Source organism: Odocoileus virginianus, chromosome 9 (assembly GCF_023699985.2).
Source record: "Odocoileus virginianus isolate 20LAN1187 ecotype Illinois chromosome 9, Ovbor_1.2, whole genome shotgun sequence".
Classification (NCBI taxonomy): domain Eukaryota; kingdom Metazoa; phylum Chordata; class Mammalia; order Artiodactyla; family Cervidae; genus Odocoileus; species Odocoileus virginianus.
Window position 1 is genome coordinate 40,102,662 of NC_069682.1, and position 20,953 is coordinate 40,123,614.

Genomic DNA, 20,953 nt, shown 5'->3' on the forward strand with positions numbered 1-20,953 from the left:
TCGGGCCCCTCTCTGATTGCTGATGGCCACCCTGACCTGTCCAGACATCCTTCTGGTCTGAGCTGGCTCTGTACCTCATACTGCCCACTCTGCCCATCATGGGTGGCCCTTGCCCTAGGGCATGTAAACTGGATCCAGAGGCACTGAGGGGGCATCTATGGGGCAGGGGGCACATGGGTTGCTCAGTATACCGGCTGACTCCTTGACAACATCCGGCCGCCTCCTCAGCCTGTTCCAGGAGCAGGAGTGGGTGCGTGTCTCAGGCAAGGAGTCAAGTTCCCAGGCCTCTGGCAGGTCCACCTGAGTTCACAGCAGCTGTGGGGCTGCAACCTCCTGGGGTCGTCCCAGGGCTGCAGTGCCCAGTGTGTGGTGTGTACGGGTCTCTCCAGGGAGGACCTCTGAGCCCCTGTCCATCCTCCTCATCTAGGGCCCTCCTGTGGGCTCAGTCCTTATATGACGGCTTCTCTTCCCTTCCCATCCAGCTCCATGGGGATGGTTCTTTACAGCCTTGGTGTGGAGGAGGCTTCCTGCTTGTGTCATGTGTTTTCAGGAGATGGGGCCCCCTAATGTGCTTCTGGGGGAGCTGAGCTCAGTGTACTCTTGCCCACCTCGAGCTCCTCCCAAGGACAGTGTGTGACACTCACTGTGCACTAAGTGTGGCTCCTGTGATTGGTCAGGAAGAGTCGGTGCTGATTTTTTTTCTTCCTCTCATGGATCAGGCTTCCCAGGTAGGGCAGTGGTAAAGAATCTGCCTGACAGTGCAGGAGATACGGGTTGCATCCCTGATCTAGGAAGATCCACTGGAAAAGGAAATGGCAGTCCACTCCGGTATTCTTGCCTGGAGACTACCATGCACAAAGAAACCTGTGGGGTCCATTGGGTCACAGTAAACGTATCTTGAGTTAGCGACTAAACAGTAACAAAAACAGTTTCATGGCTCATGTTTTTCTCTTTTTTCCTTTCTGTCTCTTTTTTTAGCTTTGTTGTTTCACCTTTCTTTATTGTATGCTTTTTCTCTCCTTCTGTGCATTCATGACTGTTTACTTGAACAAGTACAGCACACACATTATTCACAGATTTGTACCACATCCTGATTGTCCTTCACTAGCTCATGTGGCATGGCCTGGTCCTGGGTTCAGCCCAACAGGAAACTAAGGGAAACTTAGGTCATTTCTGAGTCAACAACTTACTTGGCTCATGAGTGGCTTTCTGATTCTAGGGTATTTATGATTGCTTTTGAATGCCTTCAGTTCAGTTCATTCGCTCAGTTGTATCCGACTCTTTGTGACCCCATGAATCACAGCACGCCAGGCCTCCTTGTTCATCACCAACTCTCGGAGTTTACTCAAACTCATGTCAATGGAGTCGATGATGCCATCCAGCCATCTCATCTTCTGTCGTCCCCTTCTCCTCCTGCCCCCAATCCCTCCCAGCGTCAGGGTCTTTTACAATGAGTCAACTCTTCACACGAGGTGGCCAAAGTATTGGAGTCTCAGCTTCAGCGTCAGTCCTTCCAATGAACACCCAGGACTGATCTCCTTTAGGATGGACTGGTTGGATCTCCTTGCAGACCAAGGGACTCTCAAGAGTCTTCCAACATCACTGTTTTAAAACATCAATTTTTCGGCTCTCAGCTTTCTTCACAGTCAAACTCTCACATCCATACATGACCACTGGAAAAACCTTAGCCTTGACTAGACAGACCTTTGTTGGATGCCTTACTATCCCCCAAATCCACACCCAATTCTATCAGGGTTTTACATGGTCTTGTGTGTATCTCTACCTTTACTACCTGACCCTGGCCCCATATATATCTAGTCCCACTGCAGGTGTAATGAGCCACTCCAGCTGCTCTTCAGTTCAAGCTCAGACTTAAGTGAAATGGACAACAGTTTCCAGGCAAGCTCCAAGTAGGGGAGAATATTGCACACAAGGATTTCTGCGATGAGTCTGATTTGAGGGAGGCAGCAGGGTGCTGAGCCACCACACTTTACAGATCAAGATGGCTCCACTCAAGTCAGGGGAGAGGTGAGTCTGAATAAAAACATACAGAAATGTTCTTCCAGTCTTTGGAATCTTCCCTAGTTGTGTGTTCACTTTGTTGCTATAGATTTTTTTTTATTGTTTCCCAGAACTCCTATGACATTTTTCAGTTGCTTTCTCTCCATACTTCCCTTTTCAAGGGAGACTTCATTCCTCCAAATGCACTATTTTGCTGACATCACTCTATGTGTTAAATTGAATTTCCCTTCACAACATCTGCTTGTACCAGTGCATCATGATTTCCCTTACTCTTCCCAAATTTGTTGCTATTTCAGTTGTTTACAGGTTTTTCTTTTTAGCATGTTTAGCATGATAACAAAATATGTAAAATATTTAATGGTTACATTATAAGAGTACTCTAAAAAGTTACATAGCTTAGTACAAGGTCTAAACACTCAAGCGTCTGTTTGAACCTACACATGGTATCCACAAACTGTTAATGATTAACACCAATAAACACTTTGCCAACATGTCTGGTTTTGGTATCCTTTTCAGAATTTCACCCTAGTCAGGTCTGTAAGTGCTTCTTTGGTGGCCCAATGGTAAGACTTCGCCTGCCAATGTAAGTGACACAAGAAACTTGGGGTTTATCCCTGTATCAGGAAGTTACTGTGGTGTAGGAAATGGCAACTGACTCCAGTATTCTAACCTGGTAATTCCATGAACTGTGGAGACTGGCGGGGTACAGTCTGTGGGGTTGTAAAAGAGTTGGACATGACTTACTGACTAAACCTCTACCACCACAGGTGTGTAAAGCAAAATAATTTTGCTGCTGGAAAATTTAACAAGGCAAATTTGATTTGTTTCATATTATGATTCTCTATTAAGAGATTACATTTTGGAAAATGCTTAATAATCAATACTTTTTAATTGTGTGATTAGTATGCCTTCTTGTACTCTGTGAAATATTTGTTTCAATTGATATTTGATCAAAAGTGGGCTTCATAATTAGAAAAGTGAAATGACTGGTGTGTGGAGGTTTCTGTGTAACATTTGGTCAATAATTGTTTGGCATGTTTCATCATTATATAAGTGAAGTTATTCTGATAAAAAAAAAAACAAACAAACTACCAATGTATCTGGCTTCATTCTTCTTCTTACTCTAGATAGGTATGCTGTTTTAATCCTCTCCTCCTCCAATGTATCTGCTTACATTGGACAGTCAGATGGGGTGTTAACTTCCTGTTATTTATAACCTGTGAAGGCAGAAGAAAAGATCAGTCTGCTTATTCAGAGGTGAAACAGGCAATGGATCCCAAAGGCCAGAGAGTGAAGCTTAATGATGGCCACTTCATTCCTGTCCTGGGATTTGGCACTGCTGTACCTCCAGAGGTATCAGTACTGGTATGGGGTTGAGATATAAGTACTAGTGGATGTAACATGAGTGGAAGGGACTTGGGTTGTCAAGCAATGAGATCCTGGTTAGCTCCTCTAGCCACAAACCAGGCTAGAATGATGTCCTGTGAAAGGGGAGAGAGCATCCAGTCTCCATTCTGCATCAAGGTCTGAGGTTCACTCACCTGCAGATTACTCTGGGTTCCCCTCTAGTTTCTATCTCTTTCCCAGCTTGGCAGAAGAAGTGAGACTCGACTGTCAAGATCACTGACTGTCAACTGCTTTGCTTTGAGGGCGATTGCAATGGCTAGGTTTCTCTGTGTATTTCATTAGTTCCAGAACTCTTACCTCTCAAAAAAGATGTGACCCAGAGAAGTATTTGAGGGGGAAGGTCCTAAGGATGAAGTGAATAGGAACTAATTGGAGAGAATTGCTTTTTTACTATGGGGTGCCTGGTAGGTGTCAGGCAAGACATTCCAGCTGTGTTTTGCCTTGTACTTCGGTTGCTCCTTGGAAACTTCTTCTAATGGAAAATATAGTGTCATTTGAGGGGATAAGCTACCATCTTACAGGCCAGGTTGTGTAATGTATCCTTGGGTGTTTTAATGTCTTTTTACTAAAGTGTAGTTTTCAGTGCTTGGACAGAAAAGGGACTAGCAGACAAGTCTCTAGACCTGAAGCCAGAAAGTTTGCTGTCCGTCTTGTCTCTGGAGAATGTAGTTGTGACAAGGTCTGATTCTGAAACTTTCATCTCACTTTTATCATTTGGAGAATAGAAGGAAATATTCAGAGGCATTTTGGAAAGAGAAGACAGGACTTTGTAGTGCAAAGTAGGGTGCAGGGAGTAAAGTGTCCAGGCTAGTACTGAAGCTCACTTGTCCATTGTTAGTACATCCCTGAATGCTCAAGTGTTTAAGAAAGACCAGGACTGCACCCAACAGAGGGTGATTACACCAATTATCTACCTCCTTGAAATAGAAAAGATTCTGACACATGAAAAAGAAATGGAATATTATTCAGCATTTAAAACATAGTTAATACTGGCATTTGAAATCACACAGGTGAACTGGGAGAACTTTAGCTAAGTGAAGTAAGCCAGAAATAAGAGACAAATGCTACATGATGTCTTTGTAAATAGTGAAAGTGAAGTTGCTCAATTGTATCTAACTCTTTGCGACCCCATGGATTGTAGGCTACCAGGCTCCTCTGTTCATGGGATTTTCCAGGCAAGAACACTGGAGTGGGTTGCCATTTCTTTCTCTAGAGATCTTCTTGACCCAGGGATCAAACCTGGGTCTCCCTCATTGTAGGAGACACTTTAACATCTGAGCCACCAAGGAAGTCTCTTTGTAGGTGGAATCTAAAATAGTGAAACATATAGAAACAGAGAGTAGAGAAATGAAGACCAGAAGCTGGAGACAAATCTGTGAGAAATGGAAAGATGTTTGTCAACAGTCTAGACCTTCAGTGATAAGATGAATAAGTTGGTGACCTGATGCACAGCACCGTGACTATAGTTATAAATAATGGTTGATACCCTGAGATTTTGTAGAGACTAGATCTTAAGTTTTCTTACAGACCCCTAAAATAAGGTAAGTGAAATGAAGGATCTGCTAACTAGCTTGATTTTGGTGATCATCAGCAATGAATCCTTATATGAGAGCATCACTTTGTACACTTTGAATAGATACAGTTTTTATTTGGTTTATTCCATGTAGCTTCACTGGTAGACAGTGGTCTTGGAAGTTTTCACCTTGCTTCTTGATGCTTTTTGTTATTGTTGTTGTTCAGTCACTAAGTCATGTCTGATTCTTTGTGATTCTATGAATTGCAACAGGCCAGGCTCCATGTCTCTCACTATCTCCTGTAGTTTAATGTCTTTATCGTATACCTTATATACCTTTTTGATTTTTCTTCAAGTATCTTATAGTATAAATCATATTCATGACCACATATGCTGAGTCCTTTGGGTCCACTGAACCTGGAGGTTGTCTTGGGGTCCTCAGATGCCTGTGATCCACCATGGATCATTTGGGCTATAAGGGTTACTGTATATCTATTAAAAAAACTGACCAGGAATGTTCAGGGAAACTGTCATGGGTTCAGCACCAGACATAGAGAACTAATCAAATATATGAAGAAAAGTTGATTCTTTGGAGGATCAAAGCTTGTGCTAGCAATCTCTTAATCATGTGGATGTTCAAATTCTGCCTTATTGCTCATGTAGGTTCTTAAGAGTGAAGCTCTGGAAGTCACCAAATTCGCTATAGAGGTTGGGTTCCGCCATATTGACTGTGCTCATCTGTACCGAAATGAAGAATACGTTGGCCAGGCCATTCAAAGCAAGATTGCAGATGGTACTGTGAAGAGAGAAGACATATTCTACACTTCAAAGGTGCTGCATGCTGTGTGTTTAACATGTGTGCTAGTGAGTGTGCCCAGGGGACTATTATATAATAGGATCATTTATTTGGTGAACAGTTGATTGGTGAACTATGCTTCTTGGTATATTCTTAAGGTATTAGAAATCCTTGGTGTTCAGTGTTTAAGACTTGGCACATTAGTATCATGGGCCCCCATTCCATCATGGGTCAGGGAAGTAATATCCCACAAGCCTTGCAGTAAGACCAAAAGAAAATTTCCTAAAGTATTTTTAATAAAATTTCTATTCTTTTATATTTTCAGCTTTGGTGCACTTTCCTTCGACCAGAGTTGGTCAGACCAGCCTTGGAAAAATCACTGAAAACTCTTCAACTGGACTATGTAGATCTCTATATTATTCATTTTCCACTGGCTGTGAAGGTTGGATATATGTGTGATCATATCAATTTTAAATCTTGTGTTAGAATGTGCGACAACTTGCATGGATGGTTGTATTAAGATTTTTCTTAGTAGCTTGAAGGGATGATTACACTAGAGTAGAATCCCCCAAATAATCATTTGTGATCATCTTTTTACTGAGCTTCTTTGAATCTGTTACATGCCCCCGAGACAAAGGAGTTAATAATCCAAGACTCTCTGCCAGAAAAACTTGAGGAAGTAGAAATAGCCAAGTTCTGCACACAGTCTTGATTATGACTCCTGAGTCCCTGGGGATTTCATGAACCAAGAGTTTGGTGCAGCTGTGGTGAACCTGGCACTGCATCATATTGAACATGATGATTTTATCTTGTCTTTCACCCTTTCAAGGTGAGCAGATTTGGTGCTGTTCCCTCTGGGTGTGTCTAAACTTCATACCTTTATAAGAAGTTGGGATATTGTCTACAGTCTTCCTCGACTTTATGATGAGCTATGTAGACTGCACTTGGTCATTAAGATTGGTTTACTTAGAAATCTTGATTTCTAGTTATATAAATCAACTCAAGCCATCTAATGCAAAATAACTTAGTGGAGTATGTAGGTGGCAAGTCCCAGACACAGAGAGTTTTGAGGATTTGCAGGACTCCTCAGCAATGTTTCCTTTTTCTATCCCTTATAAAGGGATTACTTTATTTTTACTGAAAATTTTCCACTGGTGGCAAATATGACCTTGGGGCATTTCAAAGCTCAGGGTCATAAACATTTGAGAGCATGTCTGGATCTTTCACATTCCACATCAACCTAATGAGAGCCTTGCTGGTTCACATGCCTGTCCTAGGGCATCTAATGCTAGAAGGGTAAAGGAAATCTGATTATCTAGCCCAGGTCTAGTTTACAATTTTTATTCTGGAAATTATGGCATGTAACTTACTGCCATTCTCAGATCAGAGACATTTCAAAAGAACCAAGTACAGGGAACAATAAAAATCACAGAAGTCACCAGAAGTCCCTTTTAGGACATAGAAAAATTATATATATTGCAACATATATAAGTGTAAGAGATTAGAATAAACCTCCCTCCTAAAGACATTGCTTAAAACTCCATACACAAGTCACTTTGCAAATATTAGTAAGTAGAAAGTTATAAATCTACCTCATGGAGGTTTAATTCTTAGTGCCTGGCAGCCTGGTTAAATGTGGAGAAATTATTTTGTCACATCTCTAATATATCTGTCTCTGTTCCAGCCAGGGGAGGAATTATTTCCAAAAGATGAAAATGGAAAACTGATAAGTGACTCAGTGGATCTCTGCCACACGTGGGAGGTGAGTCCAGGGAAGAGAGAACCAGAGGAGGAACCAGGAGAGGGGAAAACTCCTTCATTTCTTCTACCTATGAGAATGGGCTGTGGGCCATCAGACTCAGTTCATGAATCTAAGGGCTGGGATGCTGAGGTTGACGTGAGGAAACCATTGCTGAAATGTTCATAGAGAAGAACAGGAGGAGAATATGGGACAGTGCAGACAGGTATCTCTTTCCTTCCCTGTGATATGTCTTCTCCAGAGTTTTCTAAGGAGGAGTTGGTAACTCATCTTGTATCATGACCTTCTCCTCCCTTTTCCTTGCTTAAACTCAATGTAAATTCTTGACATGAGACATTTTTTACAGATTTTTTTGAATATTTATTCTTGATCTATCACTCATTTCAAATGACTGCTCACCAACCCTCCCTCCCAGGCCCTGGAGAAGTGTAAGGATGTAGGGCTGACCAAGTCCATTGGGGTGTCCAACTTCAATCACAAGCAGCTGGAGAAGATCCTGAACAAGCCGGGACTCAAGTACAAGCCCGTCTGCAACCAAGTGAGCAGCTCGACTCCTCTACCTCCTGCTCTTTAGAGCCTCCTTCTTGCACTGGAGCCTGACATCTGTCTGTCCTCCCCTCCTCTTCATCTAACCTTTGTGGGACAGAGGATTCTAGAGTGTAGAGTCGCTGTGTGTATGGTGTGAATAGAACCCCAAATGGTATCTCTATCTGATGTACCTGGATGGAAAAGGTCGGGAGGGCATCCTGCCAAATTGTGGGTAGAACCTAGAGCTAGAGGTAGGATGTGTCATTTTCCTGAGATTAAAGGATGACAAGATTGGATGGGAAAATGCCCTGGAATAAACTTTGTGTACCAAGGAAGCCATGGAAACATTGAATGGGAAGTAAATTAACAAAGTAACCAATCAGCTGAGATGGGTGGTAAGGGTTTGTGTGGGGTTCCAATGGCTGATTCCTTAGTCTTGATGTCCCAGCATTTATGAGTCTCAACAAGGAGCACAGAACAGAAAAATGTGCTGGAGATGATGAAAGTCATCCAGGTTAGAGGGTGAAGTTAAAGGCTTGAGGTGATGCTAACAGAAGATAAAACATTTACCTGGGTATATCTACTCAAATATAGAGTATACCTTTTTATTACTCAAATGTGACTGGTTCTCCCATCCACGGTCTGTCATAAAATTAACTGTATAAATACACTTTTCTCTACTTCTCTCTAGATGTTGATATTTCCATTTTATATTTAATGTTGCCATCTTTCTTTTAGGCACTTAAAATTTTAATCTGCCTGTCATATTAATATTACCTTTTCAAATAATCTGACACCCTTCTCTGTTGACATTCTACAGGTGGAATGTCACCCTTATCTCAATCAGAGCAAACTGTTGGATTTCTGCAAGTCACATGATATTGTCCTTGTTGCCTATGGTGCTCTAGGATCCCAACGAATAAAAGAATGGTATTGAATTCTACTGAAGACAACTGGGAGTTTCCCTAAAATTCAATTTTTAATGAGATATTTTAAAATAGAGTACTCAGATAACTCTCATAAGCAAAGGGGAGAGAGGGGACAGATGGAATATTTTCTTCTATCTTCCTATCATCCAGCTATTTTTCTACACTGTACTAGCTTGTAGACTCATCATTAACAGATGTCTGCATTAAAATCTATATATAATCCCCCAGTTGAAACCAGAAACACAAGCTTATGTCATGATTTATATAGATATTAACTAATAAAACATTTCTAAAAATAGAAATTCCAAGCCTCACTTACCTTGTGTCTAAAATTGGGATAATAATATGCAATTCTCAGGTCTATTATGATAGAAAAAACTAAACTTGAACCATTTTTGTATATATCTAAAGGAGAGTAATGATGGAATAGATTTCTCTGATTCTGAGAGTATTCAATATTTATCAATACCTTAGGAAACTGAAATTTTTAAAAATCCGTGGTTTTCCCCTCCTGTTCTCTGTCCATGCCCTTGATTATAGACGCAAAATAACCCCTGAGAATTAAAAAAAAAAAAAAATTCACGACTTTAGCAATCCTGGTCTCAGGTCATTAATGCATCCAAATAATCTGCAGAGCTTTGTAAACAAAGAATGGGACGTGACACAGCTGAAATTCTGATTCAGTTTGTCTTAGCTAGTCATGGAATTTTTATATCTGACAAGATCCCAGGTGATACTGATGATGCTGGTACACTTTGAGAAGCACTGGTATAGAGTGGACCTCCTTGATTTGTTTGGGAAAACTACTCACAAATTGCATACTTAGTCTCAGCTCCTCTGGATTTCTGAATTTCCTTCCAGGGTGAACTTGAACCTCCCCGTTCTCCTGGAGGACTCGGTTCTTTGTGCCATTGCCAAAAAGCACAAGCAAACTCCAGCTCTGGTGGTCCTTCGTTACCAGATACAACGTGGGGTTGTGGTTCTGGCCAAGAGTTACAACAAGAAGCGAATCAAAGAGAACATACAGGTGATGTGTGAGGCTCTGGGCAGAGGGCTCCTATGGAATATCCTTCATGAGGGTCATCCTTTGTCTCTCAAGACGTTCCTTGAGTCAAGATGATTTACCTGTTCTTCCCTGTGCATGAATGCCTTGTGTGTATTCCCGATGGTTTTCTCCTCCTGCTGTGGCAACAGGAGAGGTGGCCTGCCTGGAGAGGGTTCAGTTCTGTTCAATTAAGTCGCCCAGTCATGTCGAACTCTTTTTTTTTTTTCCATTTATTTTTATTAGTTGGAGGCTAATTACTTTACATCATTGCAGTAGTTTTTGTCATACATTGAAATGAATTAGCCATGGATTTACATGTATTCCCCATCCCGGTCCCCCCTCCCACCTCCCTCTCCACCCAATCCCTCTGTGTCTTCCCAGTGCACCAGGCCCGAGCACTTGTCTCATGCACCCAACCTGGGCTGGTGATCTGTTTCACCCTAGATAATATACATGTTTCAATGCTGTTCTCTTGAAACATCCCACCCTCGCCTTCTCCCAGAGTCCACAAGTCTGTTCTATACGTCTGAGTCTCTTTTTCTGTTTTGCATATAGGGTTATCATTACCATCTTTCTAAAGTCCATATATATGTGTTAGTATACTGCAATGGTCTTTATCTTTCTGGCTTACTTCGCTCTGTATAATGGGCTCCAGTTTCATCCATCTCATTAGAACTGATTCAAATGAATTCTTTTTAATGGCTGAGTAATATTCCATGGTGTATATGTACCACAGCTTCCTCATCCATTCGTCTGCTGATGGGCATCTAGGTTGCTTCCATGTCCTGGCTATTATAAACAGTGCTGCAATGAACATTGGGGTGCACGTGTCTCTTTCAGATCTGGTTTCCTTGGTGTGTATGCCCAGAAGTGGGATTGTTGGGTCATATGGCAGTTCTATTTCCAGCTTTTTAAGAAATCTCCACACTGTTTTCCATAGTGGCTGTACTAATTTGCATTCCCACCAACAGTGTAAGAGGGTTCCCTTTTCTCCACACCCTCTCCAGCATTTATTGCTTGTAGACTTTTGGATAGCAGCCATCCTGACTGGCGTATAATGGTACCTCATTGTGGTTTTGATTTGCATTTCTCTGATAATGAGTGATGTTGAGCATCTTTTCATGTGTTTGTTAGCCATCTGTATGTCTTCCTTGGAGAAATGTCTGTTGAGTTCTTTGGCCCATTTTTTGATTGGGTCATTTATTTTTCTGGAGTTGAGCTGGAGGAGTTGCTTGTATATTTTTGAGATTAATCCTTTGTCTGTTGCTTCGTTTGCTATTATTTTCTCCCAATCTGAGGGCTGTCTTTTCACCTTGCTTATAGTTTCCTTTGTTGTGCAAAAGCTTTTAAGTTTCATTAGGTCCCATTTGTTTATTTTTGCTTTTGTTTCCAATATTCTGGGATGTGGGTCATAGAGGATCCTGCTGTGATTTATGTCGGAGAGTGTTTTGCTTATGTTCTCCTCTAGGAGTTTGATAGTTTCTGGTCTTACATTTAGATCTTTAATCCATTTTGAGTTTATTTTTGTGTATGGTGTTAGAAAGTGTTCTAGTTTCATTCTTTTACAGGTGGTTGACCAGTTTTCCCAGCACCACTTGTTAAAGAGGTTGTCTTTTTTCCATTGTATATCCTTGCCTCCTTTGTCGAACATAAGGTGACCATAGGTTCGTGGATTTATCTCTGGGCTTTCTATTCTGTTCCATTGATCTCTATTTCTGTCTTTGTGCCAGTACCATACTGTCTTGATGACTGTGGCTTTGTAGTAGAGTCTGAAGTCAGGCAGATTGATTCCTCCAGTTCCATTCTTCTTTCTCAGGATTACTTTGGCTATTCGAGGTTTTTTGTATTTCCATGCAAATTGTGAAATTATTTGTTCTAGTTCTGTGAAAAATACCGTTGGTAGTTTGATAGGGATTGCATTGAATCTATAGATTGCTTTGGGTAGTATAGCCATTTTGACACTATTGATTCTTCCAATCCATGAACATGGTATATGTCTCCATCTGTTTGTGTCCTCTTTGATTTCTTTCATCAGTGTTTTATAGTTTTCTATGTATAGGTCTTTTGTTTCTTTAGGTAGATATACTCCTAAGTATTTTATTCTTTTTGTTGCAATGGTGAATGGTATTGTTTCCTTGATTTCTCTTTCTGTTTTCTCATTGTTAGTGTATAGGAATTCAAGAGATTTCTGTGTGTTAATTTTATATCCTGCAACTTTACTATATTCGTTGATTAGCTCTAGTAATTTTCTGGTAGAGTCTTTAGGGTTTTCTATGTAGAGGATTATGTTATCTGCAAACAGTGAGAGTTTCACTTCTTCTTTTCCTATCTGGATTCTTTTTACTTCTTTTTCTGCCCTGATTGCTGTGGCCAACACTTTCAAAACTATGTTGAATAGTAGTAGTGAGAGTGGGCACCCTTGTCTTGTTCCTGATTTTAGGGGAAATGCTTTCACTTTTTCACCATTGAGGGTAATGCTTGCTGTGGATTTGTCATATATAGCTTTTATTATGTTGAGGTATGTTCCTTCTATTCCTGCTTTCTGGAGAGTTTTAATCATAAATGGATGTTGCATTTTGTCAAAGGCTTTTTCTGCATCTATTGAGATAATCATATGGTTTTTATCTTTCAATTTGTTAATGTGGTGTATTACATTGATTGTTTTGTGGATATTAAAGAATCCTTGCATTCCTGGGATAGAGACCACTTGGTCATTGTGTATGACCAAGGTCTGAGGTCAGGCAGGTTGATTCCTTCAGTTCCATTCTTCTTTATCAAGATTGCTTTGGCCATTCGAGGTTTTTTTGTGAAAGTGAAATCACTCAGTCAGGTCTGACTCTGTGACCTCAAGGACTGTAGCCTTCCAGGCTCCTCCGTCCATGGGATTTTCCAGGCAAGAGTACTGGAGTGAGTTGCCATTTCCTTCTCCAGGGGATCTTCCCAACCCAGGGACTGAACCCGGGTATCTGGCATTGTAAGCAGACACTTTACTGTCTGAGCCATCAGGGAAGAGGTTTTTTTTTAATTTCCATACAAATTGTGAAATTATTTGTTCCAGTTCTGTGAAAAATACTGTTGGTAGCTTGATAGGGATTGCATTGAATCTATAGATTGCTTTGGATAGTAGAGTCATTTTTACTATATTAATTCTTCTTATCCATGAACATGGTATATTTCTCCATCTATTTGTGTCATCTTTGATTTCTTTCAGGAGTGTTTTATAGTTTTCTATATATAGGCCTTTTGATTCTTTAGGTAGATTTACTCCTAAGTATTTTGTTCTTTTCTTTGCAATGGTGAATGGAATTGTTTCCTCAATTACTCTTTCTGCTTTCTCATTGTTAGTGTATAGGAATGCAAGAGATTTCTGTGTGTTAATTTTATATCCTGCAACTTTACTATATCCATTGATTCAGTTCAGTTCAGTTCAGTTCAGTTCAATTCAGTCGCTCAGTCGTGTCCGACTCTTTGCAACCCCCAGGAGGCAGCACGACAGGCATCGCTGTCCATCACCAACTCCCAGAGTTTACTCAAACTCATGTCCACTGAGTCAGTGATGCCATCCAACCATCTCATCCTCTGTCGCCCCCTTCTCCTCCTGCCTTCAATCTTTCCCAGCAGCAAGGTCTTTTTCAATGAGTAAGCTCCTCTCATTGGGTGGCCAAAGTACTGACGTTTCAGCTTCAGCATCAGCCCTTCCAATGAATATTCAGGGCTGATTTCCTTTAGGATGGACTGGTTGTATCTCCTTGCAGCCCACGGGACTCTCAGGAGTCTTCTCCAACACCATATTTTCAAGAGAATCAATTCTTCAGTGTTCAGCTTTCTTTATAGTCCAACTCTCACATCCATACATTACTATTGGAAAAACCATAGCCTTGACTAGAACTAATGAATTGGTTAGCTCTAGTAATTTTGAGTAGGATAGGTGTTAGCTCTTCTCTAAATTTTTGGTAGGATTCAGCTGTGAAGCCATCTTGCCCTTGGCTTTTGTTTGTTAGAAGATTTTTGATTATAGTTTCAATTTCCATGCATGTGATGAGTCTGTTAAGATTTTCTATTTCTTCCTGGTTCAGTTTTTGGAAAGTTTTGGTTTTCTAAGAATTCATCCATTTCTTCCAAGTTGTCCATTTTATTGGCATATGGTTGCTGATAGTAGTCTCTTATGATCCTGTGTATATCTGTTTTGTCTATTGTGATTTCTTCATTTTCACTTCTAAGTTGTTGATTTGATTCTTCTCCCTTTTTTTTTCTTGATGAGTCTGGCTAATGGATGGTCTGTTTTATTTATCTTCCCAAAGAACCAGTTTTCAGTTTTGTTGATTTTTGCTATAGTCTCCTTTGCTTCTTTGTCATTAATTTCTGCCCTAATTTCTATTATTTCTTTCCTTCTACTAACCCTGGGGTGCTTCATTTCTTCTTCTAGTTGCTTTAGGTGTAAAGTTACGCTATTCATTTGATTCTTCTCTTGGTTCTTGAGGTAAGCTTGTATTGCTATGAACCTTTCCCTTTGCAGTGCTTTTACTGAATCCAATAGGTTTTGGGTGGTTGCATTTTCATTTTCTCATTTCTATGCATATTGTGATTTCTTCTGTGATTTTTAGGTTATTCAGAAATGTGCTGTTCAGCCTCTATATGTTTGTATTTTTAATAGTTTTTTTATCCTGTAGTTGATGTCTAATCTTTCTGCATTTTGATCAGAAAAGATGCTTGAAATGATTTAATTTTTCTTAAATTTACCAAGGCTAGATTTATGGCCCAGGATGTGGTCTATCCTGAAGAACGTTCCGTGTGCACTTGAGAAAAAGGTGAAATTCATTGTTTTGGGATGAAATATCCTACAAATATCAATTAGGTCTAACTGGTCCATTGCATCATTTAAAGTTTGTGTTTCCTTGTTAATTTTCTGTTTAGTTGATCTATCCATAGCTGTGAGTGGGGATATTAAAGTCTCCCACTATTATTGTGTTACTGTTAATTTCCCCTTTCATATTTCTTAGCATTTGCCTTACATATTGTGGTGCTCCTATGTTGGGTGCATATATATTTGTAATTGCTATATCTTCTTCTTGGATTGATCCTTTGATCATTATGTAGTGTCCTTCTTTGTCTCTTTTCACGGCCTTTATTTCAAAGTCTATTTTATCTGATATGAGTATTGCTTCTCCTGCTTTCTTTTGGTTTCCATTTGCATGAAATGTCTTTTTCCAGCCCTTCACTTTCAGTCTGTATGTGTCCCTTGTTTTGTGGTGGGTCTCTTATAGACAGCATATCTAGAGGTCTTGGTTTTGTATCCATTCAGCCAGTCTTTGTCTTTTGGTTGGGGCATCAATCCGTTTACTTTTAAGGTAATTATTGATAAGTATGATCCTGTTGCCATTTATTTTATTGTTTTGGGTTGAGTTTATACACCATTTCTGTGTTTCCTGTCTAGAGAAGATCCTTTAGCATTTGTTGAAGTGCTGGTTTGGTGGTGCTGAATTCTCTCAGCTTTTGCTTGTCTGTAAAGTTTTCAATTTCTCCTTCATATTTGAATGAGATCTTTGCTGGATATAGTTAATCTGGGTTGTTGGTTCTTCTCTTTCATCACTTTAAATATGTCCTGCCATTCCCTTCTGGCCTGAAGAGGTTCTATTGGCAGATCAGCTTTTATCCTTATGGGAATCCCCATTTGTTGCTTTTCCCTTGCTACTTTTAATATTTGCTCTTTGTGTTTGATTTTTGTTAATTTGATTAATATGTGTCTTGGAGTGTTTCAGCTTGGGTTTATCCTGTTTGAGACTCTCTGGGTTTCTTGGACTTATGTGACTATTTCCTTCCCCATTTTAGGGAAGTTTTCAGCTATAATCTCCTCGAGTATTTTCTTATGGCCTTTGTTTTTGTCTTCTTCTTCTGGGACTCCTATGATTCGAATGTTGGGGCATTTAACATTGTCCCAGAGGTCACTGAGATTGTCCTCATTTCTTTTAATTCTTTTTTTCCTCTCTGCTTCATTTATTTCCACCATTCTATCTTCCACCTCACTTATGCTATCTTCTGCCTCAGATTGAGGCTGGTTGGTTCCCTCCAGAGTGGTTTTGATCTTAGTTATTGCATTATTCATTATTGATTGACTCTTCTTTTTAATTTTGCCTAGCTCCTTGTTAAGCATTTCTTGCATCTTCTCAATCCTTGTCTCTAGTCTATTTATCTGCAACTTTATTTTGTTTTCAAGATTTTGGATCATCTTTACTATCACTATTCTGAATTCTTTTTCAGGTAGACTCCCTATCTCTTCATCTTTTGTTTGGTATGGTGGACATTTATCATGTCCCTTACCTGCTGAATATTTCTATGCCTTTTCACTTTGTTTAGATTGATCTGTTTGGGGTGACCTTTCTGTATTCTGGAAGTTTATTGTTTCTCTTTATTGTGGAGGTTGCTCCCTGTGTGTGGGGTTGGACTAGTGTCTTGTCAATGTTTCCTTGAAAGGGGGAGGAAGAGAAGCTTTTGCCAGTGTTTTGGTGGGTGGAGCTGGATCTCTTCTCTCTGGAGTGCAATGAAGTGTCCAGTAGTGAGTTTTGAGATGTCTATGTGTTTGTTGTGAGTTTGGGCAGCCTGTATTTTAATGCTCAGGGCTATGTTCCTGCATTGCTTGAGAATTAGCATTGTATGTCTTTCTCTGGAAATTGTTGGCTCCTTGGTGGAGCTAGGTTTCAGTGTAGGTATGGAGGCTTTTGGATGAGCTCTTATTGATTAATATTCCCTGCAGTCAGGAGTTCTCTAGTGTTCTCAAGTTTTGGATTTAAGCCTCCTGCCTCTGGCTTTCAGTCTTATTCTTACAGTAGCCTCAAGACTTCTCCATCCATACAGCATAGATGATAAAACATCTAGGTTAATGGTGAAAAAATTGTCCACACTGAGGGACACCCAGAGAGGTTCTCAGAGTTACATGGAGATTAGAAGAGAGAGGAGGGAGATAGAGGTGACCAAGAGGAGAAGAGGGAAAATCAAAGGGGGAGAGAACAATCTGGCCAGTAATCAATTCCCTATGTGTTCTTCACAGTCTAGAACACCCAGAGAGGTTCACGGAGTTACACAGAGAAGAGGGAGAAGGGAGATAGAGGTGACAAGGAGAAGAGGGGCAGTCTAAAGGGGAGAAAACAATTTAGCCAGTAATCAGTTCCCTAAGTGTTCTCCACAGCCTGGAGCACCCAGAGAGATGCACAGAGTTCAGCAGAGAAGCAAAGGCGGGGGAGAGGAGATAGAGGTCACCTGGGGGAGAAAAGGAAGAGTCAAAAGGGAAGAGAGCAATGAAGCCAGTAGTCACACCCCTAAGTGAAAATGGATACTGAAGATTAGATTCTTAAAGATACAAAATTGACAGCAAATACCAAAAAGCAAAGATTAAAACTCTAGAGTAGGGGTTAGACTCTGAAAAATACAATAGTAAAAATACAAAACAAAAGCAATCACAAAAACTGTAAAAAATATACATGTGAAATTTGCATTAAAAATAGTTTTTTTTTTTTGCAAGGTAATAGTAGGTTATAAAAATGAAAATTAAAGGAGTAATAACTTAAAAATAAAAATATTTTAAAAAACTAAAAGAATGATAATAGTAAAAATGTATCTAGGAATTTCTTTGGAGCTGTTGAGGGCAGTGTGGGGTCAGTTCAGTTTCAGATCATTCCTTCTTCCAGTTTATACTTCTTCTCAAGGTCTATAGGCCCCTTCCAATGGTTAGTCAATGCTAACTACAGGGTTTTAGTCTGTTGCACCTTTCACTTCCAGAGCAGTTCCCTCTTCTTTGTTTGTTTGGCTTCCTCTGTTTGCAAGTCTCTTCAGTGTCTAATTTCTGCCTGACACAAGGGGGTGAAGGTGGTCACTTATTTAGGTTCACTTGCTCAGTTGTGCTGTGGGGAGGGAGGAACACTGCAAACAAATATCACTGGCATGTGTGGGGAGTGCTTGCAGTGTCTGGGCCACAATGGGTTTGCACCAGCTCATGGCAGTGTGTGCTTTCCCAGTCTACACTCCTCAGGCTCCAGGTTGCTCTGCAGGAGAACTGTCCAAAGCGGGTCCTGGGTGGCATGCACTTCCTGGGTCTAAGCTGCTCAGGTTCAGGTTCTTGTGTACTCCACAAAGGCACAGACTTGGTTGGACCTGCAGTTTATGCCCTTCCCAGGTCCAAGGAGCTCAGGTGACTAGGTGCTTGGTGAGCACACTGTCCCAGGGGGGCTGTGCATCCTAATCACCTCCCTGGGTCCCAGCTGTTTGGTTTCCGGGATACTCAAGGAGAGCACCTTCTCATCTGTGCCTTGTGTCTCTTCTGGGGAGATGATCTCAGGCTGTGACCCTCCTGGCAGATGTCAACCTTCCAAGCGCCCAGGAAGACTTGGTTAGCAACTGGGAGCCTGCTCTGTTTGGTGGAGGATGCCGTCTCTGGGGCTGAGATTGCCCCTCACCTTCTGGCTCTGGCTGTTGCCTGCCAGCCAATCTTCCTCTGGGGGTGGGCCTGTCTGCAGCCAGCTAGCTCTCCTTTGGTATTCACTCAGTCCTTTGTTCTGTGAGTAGGCCAGGCTGTATCTTAGGTTAGAGCTTCTTACAGGAAAGTTCTCTCTCTCTCTCTCTCTTTTTTTTCTCTCAGGCTAACCCAAAGTTTGGGTTGCTATCTCAGGTTAGCTCTCTCAGATTGTCCTCAGGGCATTCAGGCCTGGTCCTTACCCTAAGCATGTACCCCCCGCCTACCTGTTCAGCCCCCACTTGCTGGTGGCAGACATGAGTGTCTGGGCTATTCCTTGCTCGGAACTGTGGTTAAGGCATGTATTCTGTGGTTTATTTTTTTCCTCCTGGTTATGTTGCCTTCTGAGATTCCACCCCTCCCCCACCCCCCACAGACCTGCTGGTGAGAGGGTTTCCTGATGTTTGGAAACTTCTCCTCCTTCACGACTCCCTCCCTGGGTTGGGTCTCCATCACTAACTCTTTTGTCTCTCTTTTTTGTCTTCTATATTTCATCCTACCTCCCTTTGAAGAGAATGGGCTGGCTTTCAGGGTGCCTGGTGTCCTCTGCTAGCATTCAGAAGTTGTTTGGTGGAAGTTGCTCAGCATTCAAATGATCTTTTGATGAATTTGTGGGGGTCTCCCCATCCTATTCCTCCTCCATATTAGGACTGCCCTGGCCCTTCCCTATTTAACTATTCAGTTCTCTGTACTGTGTTCTTAAAATGGAAAATAAGTGTTCTTAGAATTCATCTTTAAAGATGTTTTGACTGCTCTCGACTGTTCTTTTATTTAAAATTTAGTATCACTTTACTGGTTTCTACAAAAGAATATTTGTTTAACTTCTTGGATCATGCTGCACTGAAATATTAGATCACTGGAGAAATGCATTTCTTTAGAAAGCTGAACTTTTCTTTTCATGACTGTGATGTTAACTTTTAGTAATTTGCTGTTCTTCAATGTTTTAAACACTTTTCATAACTTTTTCCACTAAAGTGTTAGTTGCTTCAGTTGTGTGTGACTCCTTGTGACCCCATGGACTGTAGTCCATCAGGCTCCTCTGTCCATGCTATTCTCCAGGGAACAAAGCTGAAGTCAGTTAGCATTTCCTTCTCCAGGGGATTTTCCCAACACAGAGATCTTCTCCACTAAGGCACAGACATATAGGTTTTGTTAGATTTATTCATAGGTAAGGAGTTTGAAATCAGATTCCTGAATAGGCTTTCAAGAGGGAGCCTCCACCCACACTGCTTCAGCTGAATGCTGTCACCTTTAGGGTGTGTTGGGGAGAGGAAATCAGTCTAATGTCAGCTCAGTTTCAGGTATCAAGTCAGGAGTGTCCACAGCAGTTTGTTTGGAAAAAGAAGAGTTTAGTTTGTTTCCTGTCACAAGTGATTCACTTAGAAAGATAAGGAACTGATGGCACAGTAATGTTAGTGAGGTGGACAGAGAAGGAGAAGGTGTGGGAAGGAGAGGTGAGAACTCAGCAAGGGTCCCAGGTTGTGCTCCTGGAAGCTGAGGACAGACACGGCTTCCCTGTCCCCTATTCTTGTCTCCATCCAGCTGGAAAGTCCTCCAGTTCCCAGGGGAAGGCTGGCTCCTTGCAGGGAGAGGTTAATGTGATTCTTCCTTCCTTCCAGGTGTTTGACTTTGAACTGACTCCAGAAGACATGAAAGCAATCGATGGCCTCAACAGAAATATAAGATACTATGAATTTCTTATGTAAGTGACTGTTTTACAAACACAGTCATTTTTGTTTGCTTGTTTGTTTTGTAGCAGAGAGGTGAGCAGGAGAACTAAGCTTTTTAAAAGCTTAAGTATAGAAAGACAGTCCTGATTTCAAGCGTAGGAGTGAGCCAGTTGCTTCCTGTAGACCTCAGCCCAGAGGATTCCTCCAGGGCTCCATCCTTGATCAACAGAAATGTGATTGGCGGCTAGGACAGCCCATCAGTAAAATTCCCACAGTTGACATTGTGATGAATAAATTCACTACTTTGTGCCCCTAATCCCTGTGCCTGGTGTACTTCCTCTCAGAGCCCAGGGAGCCAGGAAACACAAAGGGCACAGTGCCTGCAGCCCACTATTCTTTCAGGGACCAGTGAACATGTTTAATTTTTAATTCTTTTTACATCAGGGGAAAATGTTTATATTAATCATAACTATGTTATAATGAAGCCAGATTTCATAAATGAGTTCATCTCTTTGTCTTCCAGTGGTGTCGGTCATCCTGAGTATCCATTCTCTGAAGAATATTGATCAACTTACTGTGGTTCTTTGATAACTTCTTACTTCTGGGGTGGTGAATAATTTTGTGCTTGATGAAGAAGTTTAAATAAAGGGTCTGAACTTCTGAAACCATGTCTTTCTTTTTAAAAATGAACAGTTTATGAAATAGCATAGACTTCAAAGTAAGAATACTCTTTCTTTCCTGTCATTGAAATAATACATATACATGACAGAATATTTAGATA

General features: G+C 41.0%; 1 protein-coding gene across 2 annotated transcripts; it reads left to right on the forward strand.

Moving 5' to 3' along the window:
* Positions 1 to 3,227: 3,227 nt before the first annotated feature.
* On the forward strand, positions 3,228 to 20,837 carry LOC110142553 (dihydrodiol dehydrogenase 3-like). 2 transcript variants are annotated; one of them, XM_020901795.2, is made up of 9 exons: positions 3,228 to 3,375; positions 5,606 to 5,806; positions 6,064 to 6,180; positions 7,423 to 7,500; positions 7,913 to 8,035; positions 8,846 to 8,955; positions 9,816 to 9,981; positions 20,122 to 20,204; positions 20,696 to 20,837. In XM_020901795.2, the coding sequence occupies exons 1-9, from the start codon at positions 3,292 to 3,294 to the stop codon at positions 20,736 to 20,738; spliced, it is 1,005 nt and encodes a 334-aa protein (XP_020757454.2). In that variant the 5' UTR covers positions 3,228 to 3,291; the 3' UTR covers positions 20,739 to 20,837. The 2 variants fall into 2 exon arrangements, with proteins under 2 accessions (XP_020757454.2, XP_020757455.2); XM_020901796.2 differs by having other exon boundaries at positions 5,606 to 5,773.
* Positions 20,838 to 20,953: the final 116 nt, after the last annotated feature.

Coding starts and splice junctions, on each gene's coding strand:
- LOC110142553 (XM_020901795.2), top strand. CDS start 3,292: ATGGATCCCAAAGGCCAGAGAGTGAAGCTTAATGATGGCCACTTCATT. Junction 3,376..5,605: donor GCACTGCTGTACCTCCAGAG/GTATCAGTACTG, acceptor TTGCTCATGTAG/GTTCTTAAGAGTGAAGCTCT. Junction 8,036..8,845: donor ACAAGCCCGTCTGCAACCAA/GTGAGCAGCTCG, acceptor GACATTCTACAG/GTGGAATGTCACCCTTATCT.